The 27,136-nt window shown below is 37.7% G+C and overlaps 2 protein-coding genes across 7 annotated transcripts; one reads left to right on the forward strand and one right to left on the reverse strand.

The window, feature by feature from the left end:
* Positions 1-2,771: 2,771 nt before the first annotated feature.
* Positions 2,772-17,148, reverse strand: brd3b (bromodomain containing 3b). 4 transcript variants are annotated; one of them, XM_063017696.1, is made up of 12 exons: positions 17,052-17,148; positions 13,665-14,007; positions 13,003-13,140; positions 12,750-12,894; positions 11,476-11,654; positions 10,531-10,899; positions 10,313-10,441; positions 10,042-10,230; positions 8,610-8,848; positions 7,786-8,075; positions 5,978-6,103; positions 2,772-4,152 (listed from the first exon to the last, which is right to left on the reverse strand). In XM_063017696.1, the coding sequence occupies exons 2-12, from the start codon at positions 13,863-13,865 to the stop codon at positions 4,031-4,033; spliced, it is 2,127 nt and encodes a 708-aa protein (XP_062873766.1). In that variant the 5' UTR covers positions 13,866-14,007; positions 17,052-17,148; the 3' UTR covers positions 2,772-4,030. The 4 variants fall into 4 exon arrangements, with proteins under 4 accessions (XP_062873766.1, XP_062873765.1, XP_062873764.1 ...); XM_063017695.1 differs by having other exon boundaries at positions 2,772-4,149; positions 10,531-10,902; XM_063017694.1 differs by having other exon boundaries at positions 10,531-10,902.
* Positions 17,149-19,001: 1,853 nt separating this feature from the next.
* LOC134335583 (WD repeat-containing protein 5-like) lies at positions 19,002-26,962 on the forward strand. 3 transcript variants are annotated; one of them, XM_063018146.1, is made up of 14 exons: positions 19,002-19,089; positions 21,364-21,443; positions 22,278-22,380; positions 22,467-22,540; positions 22,713-22,802; positions 22,893-22,982; positions 23,066-23,149; positions 23,226-23,281; positions 23,737-23,783; positions 23,980-24,055; positions 24,361-24,394; positions 24,617-24,691; positions 24,838-24,925; positions 25,005-26,962. In XM_063018146.1, exons 2-14 carry the CDS (start codon positions 21,372-21,374, stop codon positions 25,103-25,105), a joined length of 990 nt encoding a protein of 329 aa, XP_062874216.1. In that variant the 5' UTR covers positions 19,002-19,089; positions 21,364-21,371; the 3' UTR covers positions 25,106-26,962. The 3 variants fall into 3 exon arrangements, with proteins under 3 accessions (XP_062874216.1, XP_062874215.1, XP_062874217.1); XM_063018145.1 differs by having other exon boundaries at positions 19,009-19,089; positions 21,370-21,443; XM_063018147.1 differs by lacking the exon at positions 19,002-19,089 and having other exon boundaries at positions 21,358-21,443; positions 25,005-25,151; positions 26,282-26,962.
* The last annotated feature ends 174 nt before the right edge of the window (positions 26,963-27,136 follow it).

Here is a 27,136-nt window from a genome sequence, read left to right on the forward strand (position 1 = left end):
TAATGTGTTTTAGAAAAGGATAGAACACAGTCATGAGGTTTGTAAACCTTAAAACCTAATTATTTGGACAAAGTATGTAAATGTAAACAATAATGTATTTATTTCAGATGAAGCATGCTAAGGGCCCAACAGTGGCAAACTGGCAGTATTAAGGATGGAATTAGGGATATTACGATTACTATAAGCGTTAAGCCACCACCAACTTTGCCACCTTCTTTCATGTCTGCATCTTTTATCTTGGCCATTAAGAGATCCTCACTCATCTTTAAAACAGGAGTAGATGGACTGGCTACTCATTTGCCCGAGTGTAAATAAGTGAACAAGTGTATGATGCCCTCCAGTGGACTAACACTTATTCCCAAGCGTATTCCAGATGGACTCGAGATTAAAATGTTTTATGTTACTTCTTACACACTTCATGATCAAATGTATGTGAACCCCTGATTGTGTGAACTTATAGAACATCCAGGTTCAAAACCACAGCCATTAGTATGGAGTTGCCCAGCTATTAACAGTTTTTTGCATTGACTAAAATGGGCACAAATTCTCAGACACTCAAAGTATTTGTAGAAAGGAAATGAGCAGGCCACTGGAGTTCCTTAACACCAAACTCGTCCAAATGTGTCTTCATGGATCTCACTTCACTTCAGTGTTTAGGAGGGAAGTCCACATACTTTTGGCAATATAGTGTACCACGTTAAACAACACGTTAAAGCTATATCTAAGCACAGTAGAGGTCAGACAGACACCAGTGTGATTTTGTTTTTACATTTATTTACAAAAAAAAGAGGGAGGGGGGGCAGAGTCCAAATTCAAAGTTTAGCTTATCCATCAGTCAGTGTCTCAGCTCTACATCTGCTTGAATTGGCTGCACTTACATTTACCTCTACTAACGTTGATGATTTACTTTTAAATGGAATTTACATGTTATAAACAGCTCGAAAAGATGTAAGAAATTTACTGTAAATCAACATGCAATACACAAAGATTTTCACTCATAAAAAAGAACTAAAATATAGCTATTTATACCCAAAAGGTGCTGACGAATAGGTAATGAATACACATGAATACATGTAGTAATATATTTAAGTCTTTTACTTGACGTTGGCTGACATTACCAGAGTTTTTCGTTTTTAAGTTTGAGTTGTAAAAATAAAGTGGAAGGAATAAGACATCATCTGTCATGAGTTAGATGTAGTCTCAAAAAGAATGTACACACAACACCACTACTGCGATAAAGAACTAAGGTAAACTCACTTTTACAAGTCTTGATACCTTTATCTTCGACTGAGCTACAAAATGGAAAAACAGTCCAACATTGGCTTTTATCTTAATTCTACAGTTTTTAAAAAGCAGAACAGTTAAACCATATAATCTTAGTGTGTCTACTAACTTAAGGCAATGATCCACTGCTTGCACAATCCACTGTTGAGCCCGGGTTCAAGCCCACGCCAAGATCAGTCGATCGGTTTAGATGTGACGAGAAAATATAGAAGCATATGAAAGTATTAAAGTACCACTCAAAAGTATTTAATACAGGAAATCAAGAGATGAATATGATTAATGAATAATACAAAAAATATGAAAATGTTAACTGTAATACTTTGAAAACATCCAAGCATAACTCCACATTTCCTCCCTAAAGTTACCTATAGTACTGCTGCATGTCTTCATGCTAGTACAAGAACTGGGGCTAGGACTGGACTTTGCTTCTGCAATACACTACAAAGCCAAACTCTATGAACACTCAAAAACCACTGGTGATATTTAGTGGACAGCGTTTTCAGAAAAGTGAAGGCTGGTCACAGCAAATGTGGAGCCAATGCAAATAATTTCCTGCCAACAGCCTTTAATCTTCTGGAAAGACTTTCCACTACATTTTGAATTGGACTGATTCAGCAATAAGAGCATTAGGAAGATCAGCAGCTGGGCAATACTACTACTACTTGCAGTCGGCATTCCAATTTGTTCCAAAAGTATACTATAATCCTGAGGCCACTTCTACACCACACTGAGCAGACCATATTTTTATGGAACTCGCTGCATGAGTAGACAGAGTGCTGAAACAAGACCAACAAGAGCAAGTGCCAAAACGATAAAAAAAAGTACTGCTATTTATTTGCATTTAGACAAATAGCACTTTAGTGCTATTAACCAGACTTGGATTAGTCAAATAAGACTACCAGTTAGTGAAACACGCTTTATTATTATTAAGACAAACATGTGGCAGTTTGCTTTATAACATTTTAGTTAACACTCACAATTATGCATAGTGCATATAGGCTTGTTGGGCTGCTCTGCCATAAACACAATCATTTCAGCTTCCATTTATCAGTTCTCGAGCTTTGAACCTCAGCATTGTTTTTTTATTTAATTACATGCACTTGGTGCTGTTCTTTGACCTTATGTGGCCCATTTCCTGAAGGCTGAGATGTATCCGATTTGCAACAGCAGCATGTTCAGTTCACCAAGACAGCTCTGCTATAGGAGAAATATTCTGAACAGACTTGCTGCAAAACTGGAATGCCAAGCATCACTGAGCTGCTGGGGATAGTATGACTACTTGATTTTTATGCAATTAGCAACAGTTGTTGCTAAACCAAACTCACTGTTTAAAAGAGTGTCCACATATTGGCTATGTAGTGTACTGTATAATAAATAATGCTTTGTAGTCACCACTGTCTTTACTCAGTGATTGACAAAAAATAAAGCAGTATGAAAGAAAAGTACAGGAAAAACTGTACAGGTATATCATTAAACACACAGCAAAGGAGGTCAGTATAAGAAAACAGAGGATTACACATAAATGAAAAACATGATGTAAAGCAGTGATGTTTCCTATACCACAGGTATTTTGGTGTATACCATGAGGATCTGGAAGAAAGGTTTCCATATGGTTTTACTTACTAATTACAGAATAACCTAAAACCCTTTCTAGATCATGTAGCTAAATTTCTATTCCGCCACACCACATTACTATTGGTCTTTCATATGATGCTGCCTCTTCTATCAACGTTGTGCTCTATTTTGTCATTCAGTGGCACAGGAGTGGCAAAAACAAACCAAATAGATTAAACACATTTACACTTGTTGTCTTAACAGACAATATGTAGATGACAAAGGATCTACCTCTGAGACGTCTTTTATAGGCAACTAATACACTCTCGCAAGCCAATCAGAAACTATTATATTCCATACCCATGGTATGATACATTATTTAAAAAATGTATGGTAAAAGGCATATGATTGATAAAAACAAACCATTAATGTCAATGTATACTGTAGTTTAAAAACAAAATACCAGACAAAATTGTACAACGAATACTTACAATGAGAGCCAAGCACTTGGAGAAGGAATTTACAGCACTGAAGTAACCAAAATTCAGGCCTCTCAAAGTACAGGTACAGGTTTGAACTCCATACTGACACTTACGGAAGAATACAACAGGCCAGGCCACAGCATCACCTGCTCTTCTTAGTCGTGACGCACCAATTTTAATATCACTGATTTCTTGATCAGGTGTTAAAAGAAGATGAAAAATAAATAAGTTCTCTTTAAAAGCAGTAACGAATAGTAGTTATCGTTACCTGTATAATGTGGAATGAGCTGAAGGTCATGCTGCTATGACCACCACACCAGAGGAAAAAAAAAAAGTTAGCTGCTTGCTCCTGTTTTATACTCGATGAAGCTACTCGGTAACTTATACACAGCCAAGTTTCAGTCCACTAATATTCGTTTACCATTAGGCTCTAATGAGCAAGCACCTGGGGGAAGGGAGGGAAGGAATCTCCACAACCAACGTGTTCGACAAAAATATTTTTGGAGATGCCCGGTGTTTCCCTTTGAGGGCTGGTGAATTATCTCGACACTGTTCCACCAGGGGCGTTCTACAACAGGTTATTCGAAAAAGATCCTCAGTCTTTAACTTCTAACTCGGTACGTAACAGGTCTTCAGTTGAGACACTATTGTGACAGCAAACACTACTCATTAGAAAAATGGAGGAATCTGAAGTACGTGGGATCGAGAGCTCAGTCTGAGTCGCTGCTTTCGGAGCTGGAGCCACTGGAGCTGCTGCTGCCTGAATCGGAAGAACTGCTACTGCCACTCAGTCGGGACGGCCCGCCTCCTGGTGCTGTTCCTGCCTTCTCTGCTGGGTACAAGATACTGAGATTAGAGCGAGCCACATACTAGAGGCACAAAACAATAATTCAGAACTCAAATATACAAATGTTACTTTTATTCAAATCAATACTCCAGTGTTCATCACCTCATCTCGCCATATTTTATTTATTCAACTATTTACTCAAAAATCTACTATAGGTCTTTGAAACCTAACAAGAATAAGATATCTGAAGCCCAACCACAGGTTACATTTAATAGTCTTTTTATAGTCTTTCTCTCCAGCAAGAAAATAAAACCTCGATTCAAAAACCTGATTGAAAATTCAGGCTCTAGTTGAAATCATTATTGACCTTAGTGGTAGCTCTTTTTTTAATGCAATGGAGCCGATCCAAATCCCAAATTTTTTTATTCCCACATGTACAAATCGGCTGTAGCTCAGAACCTGGGAATGCTGTTTTAAATTATTGCTGGCTCTTATTATTGCAATAGAAGGAAGAGAAAATATCCGTAGAAAAGTGAAACAGAACTGTCTAATTTGCCAAAAGAAACTTAAAAAAAAAAAACTAGATCCAGGCTGGCCTGTATACATTTCTCCTGCTAGTCACATCAGACATGTATACACAATAGGACAGTTTTTGCTGCATCCTAAACCAATTACAAGTCGGTTGAATCTTTATATGTGCCAATCAGCAGCATGGAAAAGTATTAGTTTAAGGTGTTTATACAACGGAACAAAAGACCAATAAAGTGAGTATTGCTAGTCGAATTCATAAAAATAGAGTACTAATGGATAAATATATGTATGTGTGGCATTGGCTCTGTGGTTTTGCTGAGTAATCTATTTTGCTTTCCCTGCATTATATTAACAAAACATTGACATTGGTTTTATGTCCTTGGGTTTGTAGATGATATTTGTTGAGTGTGTCTGTGTACACACATACAGACCAAAGCTTGCCCATTAGTGATTTTTTTTCTTTTTATTACAAATCATGCAACTGCCATAATTTGAGTAAAAATTTGAATCTCTTAGCAGCTGGTACAGCCATATTTATAATAGATGAGCACTGGCTGTATATGCATCAATTTAAAACAAACTGACCTGCTCAAAGGATAGGACTAAAGAAATCTTACCTTCTGTACAAAATGACCTGATATGGTCATTTTCACAAATGTGCTTGTTTGATTTGACTTTTTAGGTAGTTATGCCAATATTATAAACAATAAATATGACTAAAACATAGTTTAGTCATAGCCCTGCATGTGTATGTGTTTGTAAAAGGAGTGTGTGGGCACAAGTATAATACATACAGAGAGAAGCAGGTGTTTCTCAGGTGTTTTAACCATTTGTTCCCAGCATCAAACATTCTTTTTGATCGAATGTTTGAAGTCATTTTTAAGTAAAATGACAAGTTCTTGGACTGACAAAGTGGACAGAGATTAGATTGCAAAATGCTGGAGTACTGCTTTAAATAGATTTTATAACCCTTAGTGAAAACCATGAGCCCTGTTCCCTTGATCACCCATGTGCTCGTGTGTTAAGACAGAATGAAGGCATGCGCTCAGAGCAAAGCATTAATCATGAGTACAGAAGTACAGAACCAACAGTATGGTGGCATTCAGGTAGCCAGGTACACGATCCAGTACAAGTTTCCTACAGATATTCAAGGTACAAACATGGTTCTGGGCTGCTCTTGAGTTCTAGATTTAATTTCTAATCTTTTTGGGCAAATAGGACTTGATACCTAGGCCAAATATGGGCTAAAAATCCAGGTTACCCAGGCTAAATGGAGAAAACTATTTCTATTGGGTTAAACCCTGCCGTCTGTCCTCCCCGCACACTGCCACACATGTACCTTTTTTGGGAGGTTTCTTGTTGTTGTTCAGCTGTCCACTCACGTCCTGCAGCCTCTTTTCTAACTCTTTCTTCTTTTCCTGAACCAGTTCCTCTTTAGTCTTGGCACTCTTTTTCCCAGTGCCCGCTGCAGGAGACACACAGCGGCGACCAGTGAGTACCAGGTCAGCCTCGCACCCCGCCGCCGTGGCAACAAGCAGCAAAAAGCACTCCGCTACTCTACGACTGCAGTGCAGCTAATCTCTACAGCAGCAATCAGCTAATGCACACTACTACTGTGTCTACAGTAAGTCTACTAATTAAGAACAATAGGCCATCTATGAAGTTTAGAATTTGCAGTTAAACGATGTTTTAGGGTTGTTTAAAGCTTGCTGGGTTTACATTTACTGAACAGTGATTTTGTTTTAAATCTTTAAGGGGTTTCTACAGGTGAAAGAATTAGAACTAAAAACGTTATGGAGAGTAGGGCATTTTTCAAAGCGTTTTTATTTAGTTTGTTACAATTGCTAGATTAATGTTTGCAATATTTAAAGCTGCAGTACGTATTTATTTCCAGACTACCGAGACCTCTCAGGTTAAAATATAATACAAGTTACTCACAGAAACATGTCTCAACATCAGTTTTGATTGTACGAAGTTTAGTCTACATATACACTAAATCCATATTTATGCATCAGTATGGCATTTGGGGGATTTAAATGATTTGTGCAACTGTGAAAATGTCCACAAATACTGTATGTTGTGTTTCCTAAAAATGTGAGAAAATCTGCTGGGTCAAAAATGTACAGACAGAAACTCTCGATATTAATTGCTGGTGTAGAGAGTCATTAGACTACTCCCTACTGAATATGACTACAGCTGGTGACTTTTTTTGTAACCATATAAATAGGGTTGGTTCAGAATTCACATTATGACAGCTATGTTCTTTTCACATGAAGTTGTTTTGATTTTTGGTTGCAACCAAAATAAGACCATAAAACCATAAAAACAGGGCTTGTTTCGTACAATGATTAGACGGAGCCTAGGCGTGGAAAGTCTAGGACGCTCAGCAATGTGTCTTGGAACCATTACTTAACTCAAGGTCCATAGATCGTTTGAACTAACGTATGTCCATAAATATAAATATAAGAAGAAAACTCAAACGGTCAACTTATACTAGAAGGATAGTATGCCCACTGCCCACAGTTAAGCAAGCTTTAGATTGCCATGGGCTTTAAGAATTTTGTACAATTCTGTCAGGTAGAGTGAACAAAAAACCAACCAGAGTTGTTCCAGAAGGGTTAAAAAGCATTGAACAGGGTAAAAAGAATTGAGCAACAGCTAATTAAAAATATGATGTTGGCTGTAGTTTTGACCCTGCAGATTTTGTTATATTTTTAGAAAACTCTACAATAAAACCTTACAATTCTTTAGGATTAGTAGTATAGCCGTTGCAACTGCCAGTAAAATGGTTCCTTCTACTTTTCTAAATGTTCTGCTAGTCACAAACCAGCTCAAATGCAATGTGAAAACTCAGATTCAAGATCTGAGATTCCCATTAACTGCCCTATTAAGGTCAAATGTCCAGTTCATATGACGTCAAATTGTTGTAGTGAGTTGTTGTTTAGTAAGTTATCGCCCCATATCAGCCACCCCTAAAGAACCTGTGATCTACCAAAAGTTCATGCAGCACAGCGGAGGAGAAAGGAAGGGCTCCCATAACAGGAAAGAGAATATTGCAAGCCAATTTAGCATTCAAGAGCAGAGACAGCAGGAGAAAACTAAGCCCAGATAAAAGACACCTATATACGGTGAGTGAGCAGGACTTACGTAAAGGTTTGCGTTGCTTCTTCTGTAAACAGGACTTGACGTAGCGCTCAAGCTCGCGCAGTGTTGACGGCTTGAGCGTTTCAAAGTCGATCTCGATCTCGTCCGGATTTGAGTCGCGCAGTGAGGGTTCACGGGATTGGATGATGTGCACCACACGGCCCAACTTTTCTCCAGGAAGCCGGTTGATGTCCAGGCTGAGCTGCCTCTTCTCATCGTATGACATGGGAAGCGCCTCCTCTTCGTCTGACTCGTAGTTTGCCGCGCTGGGTTTGGCCCCCTTTTTCGGTTGCCTGTGGGATCAATTTTCGGTTAAGTGGCTCATTTAAGTCTATTTTACATGATTGCATTACAGGCCATAAATATGTAATCATTTGGATGTGTTACTATAATAAACAACCAGCTAAGCAAGATCATTTCTGAATGCACCGGTAAACAGCACTGCTGCATTTGCACAAGGGTGAGGTACAAATCAGTAGTCTGAACTTTCACTCTGTATCACTTGTGTGTCTTAGATTTGTAGCTCTGTTATTAGAAATTAGTTAAAATTGACTTTTTAACCAACAACATTAATGACAATGACTTTTCAGTTAATTAACATTTCTAATACTGTGATATTTCATTCAACAGGTGTACAAACACAGTTGATTAAAGTCGATTATTGCCTGGTTATATCTTACTTTTATTGATTTATTTTTTTACCCAGCTGTATCTCAGCATATATGATCTATTTAGATTAATCAGAAAGTAAAAATGTAGCCAGATATCTCTCAAATATAATAATAAATCCTCTGAAATGGTTTACATTTGAAGACTAAAGCTTGTACCTGGTAGTGGAGGTGCTGTTGGGTTTCCTGGTCGAGCTCTTTTTTGGCTGGCTCGGCTTGTTCTGCTGAGAAGACTTGTTTTTCTTCTCTTCCTCCACCTTGGGCTTGCCTTTGTCCTTGTCCTTGTCCTTCTCTTTGTCCTTTTTCTTTTTCTCCTTTTCCTTTTTCTCTTTCTTCTTCTTTGGTTTGCTGACGGGGCCCTGTGACAGAGCGGCTAGCTGTTCATGAACAGCCTTTAGCTGGAGAAAGGGGAATGGGGGTGGTTAGCTAGCAGGGGGTATGAAATGTGCTGTAGGAGAAACGATATAGGAAAGGACCACTGGTAAAAGGAAAGCACTAATAAGAGGGATATTTATTAAACTTCCTCCTTTACCCCTCCTGTACTTCCATATTAATTAAGTTATAAATCCTGCTGTCCAAAGGTGAATTCACAGTGGATCTAAAGAATGTCTTTTTGAAGGGGGCACATTGTGGTTGCATTAAACACCAAAAAAAAAAAACACCTATAATTTACACTTTAACAAAGATTATAAACTAATTCCAAATGACTGGAAATAAAGCTTTTAACTTTTCCTTTTAAGAATACACAATACTATTTTTGCCCTCTGGTATCAATACCAGATTCCTAGTAATTAGTTCATACCAGGTACTGACCCAGACTCTATCCAACAAACCATTTTAATAACGTATTTCACAATAACATGCTAAGCTTTAACTAATGACTTATATCGGTTGGATGGATGACTTCACATTTGAGCTAGAAAAAAGGTCCTGTTTGTGTTTGGTAGCACTGTAAGCATATTAGCTATCCACCCTGATATTTGTGCTAATACACATAAGAAATTTATTTATTAGGATTTTAACATCCTATTTTACACACTTTGGTTACATTCATGACATGACAGGTTACATTCATGACAGACAATTACTGGTTACACAAGATTTATCAGTTCAAGTTTAATGTCAAACAGTCACGGACAATTTTGTATCTCCAATTCACCTCACTTGCATGTCTTTGGACTGTGGGAGGAAACCGGAGCTCCCGGAGGAAACTCACACAGACACAGGGAGAACATGCAAACTCCACACAGAAAGGACCCGGACCACTCCACCTGGGAATCAAACCAAGGACCTTCTTGCTGTGAGGCGACAGTGCTACCCACCGAGCCACCCAATTAAGTAAGAAACCATGTAACTGAACCACACACTACCAATGAGATTTGGTACAGGACTCGTATGGATTTTTCAAGTGTATAATGGATGATTGGATGTTGGGTAAATAAATTAAATTCTCCTTTAGTGTATGTGTCACTGAAGTGTCACATGGTGTCAGTGCTTTTGGGGACTAGTATTGCCACACTATTACTCCTTCATACTTATGTGAATAGTATCACCGGTCTTGAGGCATGTTGCCCCAATGTGGCACACTCACCTGCTCCTGTAGCTCTGCTAGGCGGGTGGCTCGTTCCTCCTCTGAGTCGGAGCTGGAACTGGAAGAATCAGCACTGCTCTCACTGCTGCCTGTGCTCTTGCTCACCACAGCGGTGGCAGAAGCACCTCCGGGAGAGGAGGGCTCGGCCGGCTCGTCTGGCATTTTAGCAAAACGCATCTCAAACACATCCTACAGAAAAGATAAACACAACAGTCAGCTATTTAACACTGACGGTGGGTAAAAAAAGATTTAAAGTTTAATTCTTTCATACCTGAAGCTTCCTTGCCATGGCTACAACCTCATGATCAGGCGGATTGTATTTGTAGCAGTTTGAGAACATTAACCGAACATCAGACGCAAAGCTCTGGGCATCCTGGTACTCCCTGCTGTCCATCTTTTTCTGAAAGCAAGCACAGCACGGGAAACCAAATTAAATATTTATTAGAACTATTAACACAAAAGCAGAAGTGAATTAGCTAGGAACCCTACTTTGACAGTACTGAGGTCCATGGGCTGCTTAATGATCTCGTGGTAGTCGTGTAATTCCAGAGCCTCCGCATCCACAGGTTTGTAAAAGGGCCACGCATAGGCTGCATGCTTCTTGGACAGCATTTCCTTTAGAATGGTATCACAGTATTTGAGATGCTCGCTCAGCTTGCTCTTCTTGTTGCCCGGCTGGAGCAGCTCACCGTCGTCCAAGTCCTTCTTTGGGGGTTTGATAGGTCGGCCTGTGCTCTCGCGCCTGGAGATCACCTTGCTGTGTTTGGATTCCAGCATTGGGGTGGGAGACTCTTCTCTGCTGGCTGTAATTGCACAGGTGGTCGGTGTTGTGGTGTCTGCTTTCCGCTTCACCCCCTTCTTCTAAAAAAATTCAATAAGTAAATACTATGGCAACAAATACTAGACTTTTCTTTTTTACATGCAGTGTGTGTTAATCTTTCTGTAGTCTTTTATCAGTTGACACTTTCTGATCACAGGATGCTGTTGGCTTTATGCCAGTTTATTTCAAACTCAATTCTTTTACAAACCTCACTCTGAGCACAGGGGCACAGTAAAAAATGACCTTTCCTATACTGTTTCCACAAAGTTGAAAGCATATAATTTATTGTACATAATTGGTTTCATACTTCTGTTAACAACATTGTGTTTGAAACACCTGACCTCAATAATTATTAAAGGTCCACATATTTCTGGCCATATAGTGTATAAATCAGAACAAGGGTTGTAAACTCATTCTAAGTTACATTTATGCTCAATTAAAATTAATACAAAGTATTTTTCACGACAGTTTTCATTTATCATTCAGGGCACTTCAGTTCTTGACAAAAACATTTGATTTTCTATCGATTTTTCGTTACTACTTAAATGATCAGTGCTTCTGAAAATCAATAAATAATAAAATCACAGTTCATGCAGCTCGGGCGACGGTCCTACTTTGACAACAGGTTGTGCGCTCGGGATCATGGGTGCAGCTGGTGGCACTGCCTGGATGTTTGAAGTGATGGTTGGTACAGGCGTAGCTGCTATTACAGGTGTTTGAGGAGGCTGCGGAGGGGAGCTCGGACACGACGATGATGGCGAAGTCGTGGACAGTGCTGCAGCTTGCTGGGTTTCTGTCAGACAAAAGAAAGCAAAATCAGTGCACTAGATCAAGGGTTTTTCTTTTAACTCCAGGCAGTTTCAACTCTTGTGTACAAACAACACTGTTGATGAGCTAATAAACATATTAATAACCTTTCATATGCTGGAACAGGACCAGCATTTATTAAGCATTTTTGAATTACTTTGAATTAATTATCATGCTCTTAGGTGTAAAATTACTCAAGTTTGGTGTAGGACTTTACAATCAACATGAGACTTGACCAGAATATTCTAAAAAGCATCCTGTGTTGTTACTGAATGCTTGGTTTTTTTCTTTTTATAAACATTTTATGTTGTTTAGGTCATGTAACTGTGAAGGAAAGTCCAATCTGATGATCTTTGGCACATTTAAGTAACGCTTTTTTTTTTACTGGTCTGACTGGTTAAAGCCATACACAGATGAAGTTATAAGTTTACATACACCTCAGTCACATTCATGCATTAAACCTGCATATCATCGTCAGGCATTTGGAAATTGCTCCTAAGGATGTACCAGACTTATGGAGGTCCACAATTCTTTTTCTGACGTCTTGGCTGATTTATTTAGATTTTCCCATGATGTCAAGCAAAGAGGCAGGTAGGCCTTAAAATAACACCCCATGAAACCTTCCAGTTAACTCAATTGATGTCAATTAGCCAACCATAAGCTTCTAAAACCATGATATTGATTTCTGGATTTTTTCCAAGCTATTTAAAGACACAGTTAACTTACTGTATGTTAACTTCTGACTTAATAAAGTGAATTATAAGTAACATTATCTGTTTGTAAACATTTTTGGATTGCTTGCGTCATGTTGATATCCTAACACTTCCTAACATGTCCATGTTTGTTTACATGGAACCTATAGAGAGGACTTCACCCTGAGTGTATGTAAACTTTAGCTGTAAGTGTGTGTTATAATTTAAAGTTTTTGAAAATTAGAGATTGTAGGTCTACAATATATACAGGATCATAGGTCTGCATTATAAGTGCACGAGCCTGCATGTGGTAAAATTAAATATCTTCGAGCTCAAATACAAATCTTGTATTCGATAAACAGTTGAGGCCATGTGGAAAACAAGTTTACCTGAGGCAGGGGCAGTGGCAGGCTTGCGAGCTTTGCCTTTTGGAGGTGGTGGCAGCAGTTCCACCTCCTCCTGGGGCATCTGTGCTACCTTCTGGAGGAAAATCTTTTCCAAAGCTTGAGCCATAAGAACAATATCATCTGTGGGCTAAAAAAAGGAGACAGAACAATTTTTAACAAAATATGTATGTCGATGCAGACGGAGGTGATTGTACAAATGAGAAAATTGTATACAATGAGTCTCGTCCCCATTTACCTTGTTGTAGATATAACAGTTTGTGAACATTGTGTTGAAATCCTGCATGCATTCACCAGCAGTCCAGTAGTAATTATTCTCAAGTCTCTTCTTGATCGTCCCCATGTCCATTGGGTTCTTGATGACTTTATGGTAGTCCTTTAAAGTAATATAGAAAGATTCATTAACAATCACTGTTTTTTCTGTTGGTTAGCAGTGGACATCATGTCTATTATTTGCTGCTCTCTCATGAATGATACATTTTTGCCTAGTCTCTTGTGTACAAGGTGACCTTTGCTGAAACTACAGACATCTGCACTTCTTTAGATGCTTTTGGGAACTTTTTTTAAACCCAAAGTCATCATAGAAATTTCAGCAGGTCAGCCACACATGGGTGGATTTACCACTGTTTCCTAAAATCGCAAAATCGTCCTGTAGAAACTTTAAGGTGGCTTCTTGACTTAGATTTTAATGTTCAAAATGACTGAAATCTATGTTCTATACGGCTGGCTGAAATCTAGCCTTGCTTTTTTCAATAAGCTACATTGGCTTATCAAATAAATGTTGTGAACTGGATGACTGAGTGACTAAGAGGGCAATTATTTACATTACATGCACTATGGATACATTTGTTTATTAAATAACACTGCTACCCTCAATGGAATTGTGTGGGTCGTACTTACTAGGAGATTTAGCTTGATAGCATCCACAGGGGTGTAAAAGGGCCATGCGAACTGATGCCTCCACAGCGTCTTCACCACTACGTTCTGCATGTACTGGAGCTGGTTGGTTTTTCGTCCAGGCTTGCTGGAGTTCGTCACTTCAGGGGGAGGGGGGTTGACAACAGTGGGAGCAGCCTGGTTGGGAGATGTGACCGCCGACATTCTGGACAGCCGAGGGGAGGGAGCGACGACTGATTGACGTCCGATCTAGATCTACTCGTCTAGTGATTACAGCGTTCCTTTTTCTTCTCCTTACGGCCTTTTCGATGCACACATCCCATCTCAGGACCCGACAGTCAACAATCTGCACAAAAAACATGTTGAGTTAAAGTACAAGGTTTAAATTCAGTAATAACATGTATACAAAGCTTAATGCTGATTTATGAAAGTGATAAAAACTAAATAACAAACCACAGGTCTCCCAAGCCTGCAGTTTAATCCAGCTGTGGAGCTAAACTCCATGCATAATGTAGACTGGTGCAAAAGCAAAAATGTTCTTAACCTCTTGGTGCACTAGCCTGTTTTACCCTTCCATATTCAAGTACAGTTTTTAAATGTACTGTACATATTTTAAAATGATTATCTACAGATATCAAAACTAGCCACTTGGAACTTCTAAAGGATTGAGATGACTTTAAACTGCACTAATTTATATTACTTTTATACTGGTAACCAAAAACAACATGTTATAAAATAGTAAAAGCTGAAATTACAGATCTGTCAAAATCTTTTTAGACATGCGACAGCTGGCAAAACAAGAGGAACATATAGAAAATCACTCAGATGGTACACATCACCTTCTACAGGATAACTTCACGTATATCTAAGCCACCCAACACTCATGTAAGTCTGCATTTGTCAAAAGAAGGACTTACATTCTTGGCTTTGATACCAATAGTCAGTGTAAGATCCCGACACCCTTAATAGCTTCACAAGTGCAGTATGATTAAAAATATACAATTTAGAGTCATTGTTCTGATTTGCCTCATTTACAATATTTATGTGTCTTGGATAACCAAACCAAAGCGCATGAATTAGAAGGAAAAGAAGAAAACTTCATGCTTATAATTAGGACAAATGAAAGCAAGTTCTACCCACACAAATTTAGACAACAGAAAGTGTAACGTTTATCAAGTTATAAAGATAACTAAATCTTACATTATACGTGGATTGTTAACATTTTTACGAGATCCACTTGTTCAGGGTATTTGCATTTAAACATCAATACATCATGGATAAGAACCAAAGTAAAACGCATCATTTAGACATAAAGAAGAAAAAAGCATGGACTAAATTTGACCCAAATAATTCAAAACTATCGTATTTATTCTAATTCTAGAATACTACTCATAGCACATCCTTGTCTTTTAGCTAATAGCGACATACTAACAGATATTGTTGATTTCTGACAAACAAGTGATGCAAAACTTTACATATGTGACACAAAATGCTTTAAGACAGTTTGGGTCCCATATACATGCGGATGGCAGTTTTCAGTTGTGTTGACAGCATATCACTGGACTGCAAAATATGGACTGCATTGGCACAGAGTATAGATTGAATTGCACTGCTATCCAATACATCAGATTTAAACTGATGTCAGTGCAGTATTTTTGGCCAGTATCGACCTTTATACAGTAAAAATGAATATATTATAATGTATTAAAGTATGCACTTACGAAGTACACATTTTCCCATCTGATCTACTGACAAATTTCATGTTGTGATGTCTGATCACACAGATCATCAACATGAACACAAAACAACTGCCTCATCACATACCACTATTACACATTTGATGTTTTACTGAATATACATCAGTGTTATTAATGAATTTTACTCAAAGAGGGTAAGAGTATTACATGTTGCATTCTTCTTACCTCTGAAATTGAAAGTAGGACCTTACACCATGTAAAAAATACAAAATAGGAAGAGATGCCTCCAATGAGGACTGCTTTGACTTGGTTTGACAGAGCACGAAAAGCTCGAGAAGAGCTTTACAGTCCACATTATGGACACAACCAAATACTTCATTACTGTTGATTTAAAGTAAATACTACAGGTTATGATGTATTTAGCCTAACATGGGTTTAAGGAGACCGTCTAGAAGAAACTTTTTTAGCAGATTAGTTGAACGCAGCAATAGGATGAGTTTTAAACAGGAAAATTAAAAGGGACCCTTTTAATGGCAATTTGCCAAGTCAATTGGGTCAAAATAGAACCACATTGCTGCAAAAAACTTACTTTAGATGTCTCAGAAGCTAAAATTGCCATTAAAAACTTTAATAAACTGTTTTTAATTTGTGGTATCTAAATGTTTTACACTGTTTTGGTTGCTGCTTAGAAATGTAATGTGTGTGTGTAAATGTAAACTGAAATACACTGAATAACAGAAAGGGTTCAATACTTTACTTTGCACTGATAGATTGGGGTAACTATAGATACATATAACTTATAACTAAAATATTGCATATAATATTACATACACAGACAAATAAACGAATTCTTTATCTTTATAAAAAAACAAACATTGAAAGGTACCAACTTTGAACCAGACCCTGAAAAGTTTAGCATTTGTCAGATTAAAGTCAGATTTCTGTTGAACTATATCATTCGTGGTTTGGTAACGTAGTTTAGAGACTATAAACAAACTTAGAGATTATAAACAAAAGCAGCAAATACTGAAAAATACTCAGAATAACTGAAAGCAAACACGGTTAAGTTTGGGATGTCCAGTAAAACGGAATCATAACAAAAACACCAGTTAAAAAGTGAAACACTGGAAAATGTTACTGGCTTGTTGGGAATAAAAACAGACAGTCCGCCTTTGTGAACCTTTAAAGCTTTATAAACTGTTTATGAACGGTTTCATTGCCGCATCTGTGGTATTTTAGATGAGATAGGATGGAAGCAGCCCTGGTGTGAGTTAGTTTAAAAGATGGCGGGCAGGGTAAAGCGCTGAGTGCATGGAGGATCCTGAAGCTAACACTAGCTCCTCCATAGCTGTTTCCGCAGCCATAACCATTGTGTATGTACACGCCGTGTTAGCCGCTTAGCGGCCCGATTTAACATACATGTCCAGCAGAATTTACACCCGAAACCACAGATCGAACGCAGAACTCAGTAAACATCACGAATACCGCAATAACGGCACGATATAACAGCGACAAATAAGTAAGAAATGCCGCTTTGTTATTACATTGTTGAAAACGCGGTGCATCAGCTTCACTTCGAGCCAATCTGGTAGCCACATTCTGGTAGCTGTGCATATTCTCCAAATACATCTGCAAATATGCACCATCTATTTATAAAATCCACTCAAATCACAAATCATAAACACTTTATTACTTTCACTTCGAGCAGCTCCGGTAGCAGCGATCCCCCTGCAGATATTCCGGTCGCTTTTTATTGCAGAGAAGCGGCATAATACACGGCTGGGCTCGACTCTACAGTGGCCTTGTGATTGTATGTAGTTCACCGACGTGTCGTTCATTAAGGAGTCGACTCTTTAACTCGGCAAAACTACATCCTAATAACCCGTCCTGCTTTACCTTTAAGTTTGTGTTCACCTGTCTGTATGAATAACTTGTTTTTTGTATTATTTTTGTCTAAATATAAAGATATAATTCCAAACACGTATTGCTAGTAGATTTATGAAAGGCTAGTAGGTTTATTTCGGGGAAACCGCAATTAAGTTTAATGTAAGATAGCTAGCTAGCCAGATAGCTGTATGATTCAAATGAAACGATTCAAACGATTCATCCTTATGTGTAAATAAATGAAGGCATAAGTCAGTCATTGGTTAAATGCACAAAAATAAATCCTTAAAGAGAGATGTGACGTGAAAAGCAAATATTCTGAAAAGCGACAACAGTCCTCTTTTCATATTATATAATACAAATCTAACAGTAATGTATTATAGTCGTGTAGTTTTGATGAATTGTTCTGTATTTTAATTAAATTATTGTAAAATACACATTTTATTTAATGTATATTGATAAAGATTATATGTAACTTACTTTTTCTTTATTACAAATGCAGTTCAAAAAAAGTACAAAAGTGCTAAATCTACTAAACGAGTAGCCGTTTAAGTCGAAAGAATCGGCTCTTCCCAGTGAATCATTTAATGTAACTCACTAAAAGAGCCAAATCCCGGTTTGTGTTTGTGTTTGTGTGTGTGTGTGTGTGTGTGTGTGTGTGTGTGTGTGTGTGTGTGTGTGTGTGTGTGTGTGTGTGTGTGTGTGTGTGTGTGTGTGTGTGTGTGTGTGCGTGCGTGTGCGTGTGTGCGCTTTGCACATGCGCAATCGCGGATAGTTTCGTGATAAAAGAGTGCTAACTGTTGATCTGGCCCTTAATCTGTTCGAAATTCACACGCTTCCACAAACCTGTAACCGAGCTTAAATAATTTTAAACACATTGTTATTACACATTTATACATTTTACGGTCTCTTACATTTGCTTATACATTTACAAAACCTATTATTAACTGTCTTACACTGGTATATTTGCTAACTCTTTAAGGAGGAAACAATGTCTTCTTAATTATTGACATGAAAGAACTTCATGACTTCAATCTGATGTTTATTAAACAATTCCTGAATCATTTTAGCTGTATGTATGGGGACATAGAAAACCTGATCAGGAAAGAGATTATGTTTGTTCCACAGGCTGCATCTGGTTGTCAAATAGCTTCAGCTTGGTTGACTGTTGCACTAAAACATAATCTTAATAAACAGCTAGAAGCTGATATGGTGGGTTTAAGGCATCATTCAGCCTTGTTGAAACATAAATGCTTACTAATGTAAGAAACATGGAAAGGTTACCCATCAGACCATATAATGAAACTAACTATGCTGCCTGCAAAGTTAATAAAATACTAAAAAGACCACCTTGACCCGGGGACATGCAACATTTGTAATGCAATAGCTATTTTAACACTTTAATATAAATGTGTTATTTCTAATGATTATATAATTCAAATATTTTCTTTCATATTTTATTTTTGCAAAAAAAAAAAAAGAGAAATTTCACAAACTATTTTAGCTTTTAACAATGATTTACTATATATATATATATATATATATATATATATATATATATATAGTATATAGTATATAAAATCATCGGTACTTTGCGCATGCGTTGAAGAGGACTCGACTAGGGCTCAATCCCAAACGGCTTTTGGGTGGATAAAGAGTGCACTATATACAGTATGTCGTATGTATGTGGTATTTAATAGCCTTGTAGTTCACTCAAAAAGTCATCAGGGCGCTATTTGACACTCAGACATTGATTTACTGTGAAACGTCTACATTATGCTTAAAAGTTAAACCGTCAATGTTTAATGAAACGTTTTGAAAATCCAGCTTAAAGTTATTCTCCTAAAGTAAGTAAAACACTAGTTTTACTGTAACATATGAATGTGTAATACATGAATGAGTGGCTAGGTAAACACTGACATGCTAATGTTATTAGCCTTGTTGCAAACCAAACAGGCTACTAGTTAGACAGATACAGTTTATTATTATATTTAAAGATTATGCATTTGAACTAACAGTTCTTAAACGTGTCTCTATGTAGACATGTTTAGGTAATAGTTTATTTTGTATTTCTACATTACACCTGCACTTGTTAGTCATGTAGTCATTTACACTGGGCCACTACCACTGGGATCCCCAGCACTGCTATCAGCTGGTCGGCTGTCTACATACAGACATGATTGACTGTATGTCTGGGGGAAGGGGGGTTCTGAGGCCCCATTATGGATTGGCTTAATGTTCAGGGTGTATTACTGCTCTGTGCTCAGCGATTCTGGGGAAACCAGACTCACTGGTTTCCCCAGTGCAGCCACTGACTGGGATAAACATGACCCACTGGTTTCCCCAGTGCAACCACTGACCGAGATTAACTTGGGTAATAGCATGAAAATGAAATGGAAACATTAAATAGGGCTTTAGGACAGCAATAGTAAAACTAGCAGAAAAAGGATAGTTAATAAAATATTTTAAATAAATATACTTTTATAAGCGATAGGGTTTTGATAATGTTTCTTTTTAAATAAAATCCATTCTTACAGTTTATATACAGGGGTTGGACAAAATAACTGAAACACCTGGTTTTAGAAGACAATAATTTATTAGTATGGTGTAGGGCCTCCTTTTGCGGCCAATACAGCGTCAATTCGTCTTGGAAATGACATATACAAGTCCTGCACAGTGGTCAGAGGGATTTTAAGCCATTCTTCTTGCAGGATAGTGGCCAGGTCACTACGTGATGCTGGTGGAGGAAAACGTTTCCTGACTCGCTTCTCCAAAACACCCTAAAGTGGCTCAATAATATTTAGATCTGGTGACTGTGCAGGCCATGGGAGATGTTCAACTTCACTTTCATGTTCATCAAACCAATCTTTCACCAGTCTTGCTGTGTGTATTGGTGCATTGTCATCCTGATACACGGCACCGCCATTGGATGCACATGGTCCTCCAGAATGGTTCGGTAGTCCTTGGCAGTGACGCGCCCATCTAGCACAAGTATTGGGCCAAGGGAATGCCATGATATGGCAGCCCAAACCATCACTGATCCACCCCCATGCTTCACTCTGGGCATGCAACAGTCTGGGTGGTACGCTTCTTTGGGGCTTCTCCACACCGTAACTCTCCCGGATGTGGGGAAAACAGTAAAGGTGGACTCATCAGAGAACAATACATGTTTCACATTGTCCACAGCCCAAGATTTGCGCTCCTTGCACCATTGAAACCGACGTTTGGCATTGGCACGAGTGACCAAACGTTTGGCTATAGCAGCCCGGCCGTGTATATTGACCCTGTGGAGCTCCCGACGGACAGTTCTGGTGGAAACAGGAGAGTTGAGGTGCACATTTAATTCTGCCGTGATTTTATGTTTTTTGGATACAATCCGGGTTAGCACCCGAACATCCCTTTCAGACAGCTTCCTCTTGCGTCCACAGTTAATCCTGTTGGATGTGGTTTGTCCTTCTTGGTGGTATGCTGACATTACCCTGGATACCGTGGCTCTTGATACATCACAAAGACTTGCTGTCTCGGTCACAGATGCGCCAGCAAGACGTGCACCAACAATTTGTCCTCTTTTGAACTCTGGTATGTCACCCATAATGTTGTGTGCATTGCAATATTTTGAGCAAAACTGTGCTCTTACCCTGCTAATTGAACCTTCACACTCTGCTCTTACTGGTGCAATGTGCAATTAATGAAGATTGGCCACCAGACTGGTCCAATTTACCCATGAAACCTACCACACTAAAATGACAGGTGTTTCAGTTATTTTGTCCAACCCCTGTATTTATAAGGTGTAGGGATTTTTAAAGACAACATCATTAGGATTGAGGATTAAAATGGAAAAATCCTTATGACATAATAAATACAAAAATTGGTTGGGAACAGATTTTACTAAGCAGTATGATGGCACTAAACCTCTAATTAAATGATTTATATCTTTGTATCTGTATTGCAAAAAATATCGCAAAATGTTGTGGAAGCTTTCAACCGACAAAGAAAACATAGAAACAGTAGGCTATTATTAGTGACATTAATTCAGAAAAGCTGGTAGCTTTATTTTTCTTCATTAATACTTTAAACAATGACACTAACTTGCTTTTCCTTCTCATATGCTGATTGATGAGCTGCAGTCATGGCAACAGATGAGAAGAAACCAGACACTGAAACAAATAAAACACATTCATCATCGGCATCATGCACAAAGGTACCGCAAATGTGATTTGTCCTTTTGAGATTAGAAATTGCATCAAGTAAACTACATATCTCGGTCTCATAAAATATATGTGAAGCTCATAACTGACTGGTAAGATTTATTTCATGCTAGAAGCTAAGATTGATTTTTAAAGCTACTCAGCAGTTTCATTCATGTATCAGTATCTGGAGCAGGAATACCTCAGTGAACAAAAATGCAATTTTCTTTTTCTGATTCAGACTTTTTTCACTTCTTTTGGTTTATCCAAAATGTAGAAGATAAAACATGATGTGGGAAGTTTCCACCTTTAGTTTTCTTCTGAAGCTATGAGATAAGGTTGTTAACCATTAAATGAACTGTATTCACTACTTATTCAACTGATTATGAGCTATTTGAACATCCCATTCAAAAAACATGTGCTTTAACATATAGCTGCACTTCCTCTTTTTGTTTTATACAAGATTTTGGAATGTGTCTGTGAAAATCTGTGCTTCTGTAAAAAGACTCTTAGTGAGGTCTCAGGCCTGGCTTGCAAACGATGTTTCAATTCATGCCAAAGTTGTTCTGTGGCATTAAGGTCAGGGATCTGTGCAGGCCGCTTATTTAAAATGACACCAAAACCTGGCTCCGCTGGTAGGTATATCTAATATTTGGCAGCTTACAAATATCAACTTTATGGCTAAACTTTGGACACCAAGATGTCATGGCTGATGAGTGACAATTTTGGCCAAACAGAGCTAGTGCCTAAAAGGTAGTGCATTTAAATCCAAAAAGTGATAGTGTTAAAACTGCCTGATCCAGGGGGTGCAGCTTATCCCTAACTGTTCTGTGCTTTGGTTTTTCTAGCAAATGAAGCCAAACTATACACCTAAGTTCACACTGGCAGGTCACACAAAAGCTATATCATCTGTCAAGTTCAGCCCAAATGGTGAATGGCTGGCCAGCTCATGTGAGTCACTTACTTTCTATCTGTCTGTGCTGTTTTTTTTTATGCTGTATGGTTGAAAATGAAAGGCATTATGTGCTGTTTTACAGCTGCTGATAAACTTATCAAAATATGGGGCGCATATGATGGGAAATTCGAGAAGTCTTTATCTGGACATAAACTTGTAAGTCTTTCTCGTTTTACTTTTTAGGGAAAAATCCATGCTAAACAAATGCAACAATATCGTGGATTGTTCTTTTATGTGTAGTAAATTATTGTAAAATAGTAATTCTGTTTGTTTGTTTTGTTTGTTCCTTTTAATTCATTGATGTTTGTGATCTTGGGATTCCTCTTAGGGAATTTCAGATGTAGCATGGTCCTCAGACTCAAATCTTTTGGTGTCTGCATCAGACGACAAGACATTAAAAATCTGGGACATTAGCACAGTAAGTGATAAAGCAGATCACTGGGATTAATGTCTGTATGAAATGGTAACTAATATCAGGTACAGTGTTTGACGCCTGTATGTTTAACAGGGGAAATATCTGAAGACACTTAAAGGCCACAGCAACTATGTGTTTTGTTGTAACTTTAACCCCCAATCGAATCTGGTTGTATCTGGATCAGTAAGTAAAGCATTAATGTAGTATTTTAGAGTATTTATTTGAATTGACTGTAATGATTTAAACTAATTATTTGTGTACTGCAGTTTGATGAAAGTGTGAGAATTTGGGATGTAAAGACAGGAAAGTGTTTGAAGACCCTCCCGGCTCACTCTGACCCTGTATCTGCTGTAAGTAGTGTATAAAAATCATCTCTCATCCAGTTTGCTTTTACTTTTCTGATAAAATCTGTCTAATGTTCTTTAGGTGCACTTCAACAGAGATGGTTCTCTAATAGTGTCCTGTAGCTATGATGGACTTTGGTAAGATTGTGTTAACTCCTTTACCTGTCTGTACAGGTATCTCATGTTTCATTCCCCTTAAACTTTCTAAAACATGTTTTTTAGTTTTTTTATAAATCCTTTTAACTAAAGGACAGTGCTGTCAATTTTGTGGTTATAGTGGTTGACACATTTGTTTAACCCTAAAAGTTTGTGCATATCATATTTGATATGTTTTTTGGGGGGTTATTATTTGGGTGCTGGGGTGGTGCAGCAGTAAAGTATGCTAGCTCGCTACCCCTAGGTTACATGAATGCGGGGTGCTGTTGACTGGTCAGACATCTGTATGGACATGATTGGCAACTGTGGAAGGGAAGATGCCGGTTGGCTGAAAAAGCATCAGGTTGCATCAGGAAAGGCATCTAGTGTAAAAATTTTAAATGGTATAATATTGCATATTTTAAATGTCATGTCATCTTTAATGTTCTATTTTACAGCCGAATGTGGGACTCTGCTTCAGGGCAGTGTCTGAAGACACTTATTGGTATGTGATTATTCCTTATAAGTATCTGTAAACTAATTTATAATACCAGCAATAGTTTTTGACCTCACTATCTGTAGCACTGCACTTTCTTTTGTGCTCGTCAAATGAAACAGCACAGCACTAGTGTCATTTTGTATTGTCATTTTCAATGGAAAAGTGTTGTTGAAACTAAGACCGACCTTTGCTGATCCTGCAGATGATGATAACCCACCAGTCTCATTTGTCAAGTTTTCGCCCAATGGGAAATATATACTGGCGGGTACACTGGATAAGTGAGTGATTGCCTGCCTTTCTTGTACTTATTGGTTTTGCTAGATCACAGCGCAGTAAATACTGTTGCTGCATATTATTCATATTTAGAAAGCATATAAATATGTTTATATAGGGTACATGAAGTGTTTTTACATTCACATAAGGTTTACATTACAGCTGTTCCATGATTTGGCACCATGACATGAGATTGTTACTATCCTGATAGAAAAAATATTGATGGCTCTAGTTTAAAATGTCTTCGTGTTCATAAACGAAAAGCTTGTGAATACAAAGCTTCTGAATGCAAACTGTCTCTGTCCAACAGCACATTAAAGCTCTGGGATTACAGTAAAGGAAAGGTAAGTGTCAGAAATAATGTATCTGTACTGTCAGTAGTAATAGCTTACTGTTTGACTTGTCAGTAAAATATATTATTAATATAATATTAATTAATATATTATATTTTTTTGTTTTAAATAGGACTGTTTTACTGCCTTAACATCAAAGATATTTGCAAACTAATGGTCAGTATGGACTAGTATGTTGATTTGTGTTCTCTCTTGCTTGTTTTTTTTTTTCAGTGTCTCAAGACTTACACTGGACATAAAAATGAGAAATACTGTGTGTTTGCCAATTTCTCTGTCACTGGTGGCAAAGTATGTATTATTATTAGTTTGTATTACATCCAAACCTTTGCCACATTTAAATATTTACATATGTTTTCAACATAGTAGCATTTAGTGCCATTTTAATTGTACAACATTTTGTGTGCTGTGCCACCACCTCACCCGCCCTACAAAAGTGGATTGTGTCAGGCTCTGAAGACCACATGGTGTACATCTGGAACCTTCAAACCAAAGAAATAGTACAGAAATTACAGGGTCATACAGGTAGGATGACTATTATTTTAACATTATTGACAAAACACACTCCATAAATATTGAGCATGCTTTACTTTTCTGGTTTTAGATGTGGTGATTGCGACAGCCTGCCATCCTACAGAGAACCTCATAGCTTCTGCAGCTCTGGAAAATGACAAGACCATCAAACTGTGGAAGAGTGATTGCTAAGCACAGGAGCATTTAATAGACTTCTCTTATACAGCTGTACTCTAAGGTATTTCAGTATCGTATCCTTATGGTAGTAAGGCTAGATATCTTAGACCTTCCCATAATGACTAGCTTTACTAGTTAACTAATCTAACAGGAAACTTTTATTTAGATGAAGCGTACATAAACACAAATGATAGGAGATATTCAGCTAATCAGGTGGCTGGCAGGTGGGTTTTTTTTTTTTGCACAGCCTTGTCCCAAAAACTGTACTTTCTAAGCAGGATGCATAGATCCTAAGGAGTCGTATAGTAACATGCATTATTTTGTTGCAGTACATCAAAAACAGCTGATTTCCCATGATCTGCATGTAGCGTTGTATTTGAATAGTTGCCGCACTTTATGTTGTGCTGACATTTTGTTTATTCAGCTTTATGATTGGTCATTGTCTGTAGTTTCGCCTCATTACCAAATACATATTTGAAGGGAACAAAACCTTTTTTTTTTAAGTAAAAGACAATAAGCTTAACTGACCCTGTAGTGTCTATAAATAAATATTTAATGTTAAGAAGCAACCAACACAGTCTACAGCTGAGACAAGCTTCTCCATGCTGCATGCTTAACACACATGAATTCATCCCCTTTATTTGATATACACAGATGAGTCGAAACATTAGGACCACTAGCTTCATATGCTGTCAGGATACTACACATATAAGTCCTGTGGGATCTGATAGCATTACCTGTAGGATCATTACCCCCAGGTCTTTAAACTTCTGTACGTTCCAAGGTAGATCGTCCTTCTGTCTATCCTGGTATCATCTCCTGCCTAGACATCCACGGTGTCTTGCCAAAAATGAAATTTGTTGGATTACTCGACCTTCTTTCATTGCTTTGATGTCTGGAGTGTCCATTGTAGGTGCTTCCGTGGTGGACAGGAGTTAGCATAAGTACTTTGACTGACCTGTGACTATGCAGCCACATACACAGAAGGCAATGCACTGTGTGTTGTAATACATTTACCTCATCAAAGGTATTAAAATGATCTGGCTATTCATTCAATCATGGGAAGGTCTAAAGAGCTCTGTGGTGCAGGGTTGATTTAGAGAGATGGGCTGGCCCAGTCTGCTCTGATTACTGACACTACAATGTTCCCTGTTAATGACTTGTTGTTAATTGTTTTTTTTCCTGCTTTAGGACTTATTTCTGCACCATTTGTTGTTAGACTTTGACAGAAGAACAGCTAAGTTCTATGATTGCTGTATGGTTGAAATGAGCTAAATTTAAGAAATATAATTATTTTAGTTTTCTTTCAGTAAATGATGAAGTATATGAATAATTAAGTATTTATCTAATCACTTGTAAGTCATACGCACTGAAAAATACAGGACTTTTTATGTTTTGATTTTTATTTATAAACTTATATATAAGATATATAAGTTATTAGGTTACCCTGGGAACTCAATACAGTTTATGCATATTGCAAGATTTCTTTTATTATTATGTTGGTTATTTGATGATTTGTTATGTTTATGCAGTTTGGTTTAGTGTCTCTTGTTATATCTGGTTTAATGAAAGTATATACGTCTTAAAGATGAAGTATATTTTAATACATACATTGAACACATCTAATTTACCAGTATATTAGGTATACTCATTTTTTTATTTATTTTTTATCAGATATATGTAACATATACTATGAAGGTGCTCTTTGTAGGTGTTCTGTTACTGACTGTTATCAGTATCGAGCTGTTATTCAACCTTGTATGGAGTGCTGTAGGGGGAAAATGTTCTTTAATGGGATGGTTGTGTCAGGAAGGATATCCGGCATAAAAACTGTAACAAGTCTGGTATGAGGACCAAATCCTCTTTGGTGACCCCTAATATGGGAGCAAGGAAAAGGTAAATAGTTCTAAGCTAATTAGCTAACATTAGATAGCTTTAAGATTAAATTTTTTTATTACAAGCCAAACTCTGTGGGATTAATCCAAAATTTCTCTGTCAATTACTCTTGCCTAAATAGACAGTTTTGTCTGAAAACTGGTACGAGTA

This window comes from Trichomycterus rosablanca, chromosome 21 (assembly GCF_030014385.1).
Source record: "Trichomycterus rosablanca isolate fTriRos1 chromosome 21, fTriRos1.hap1, whole genome shotgun sequence".
Taxonomy (NCBI): Eukaryota; Metazoa; Chordata; class Actinopteri; order Siluriformes; family Trichomycteridae; genus Trichomycterus; species Trichomycterus rosablanca.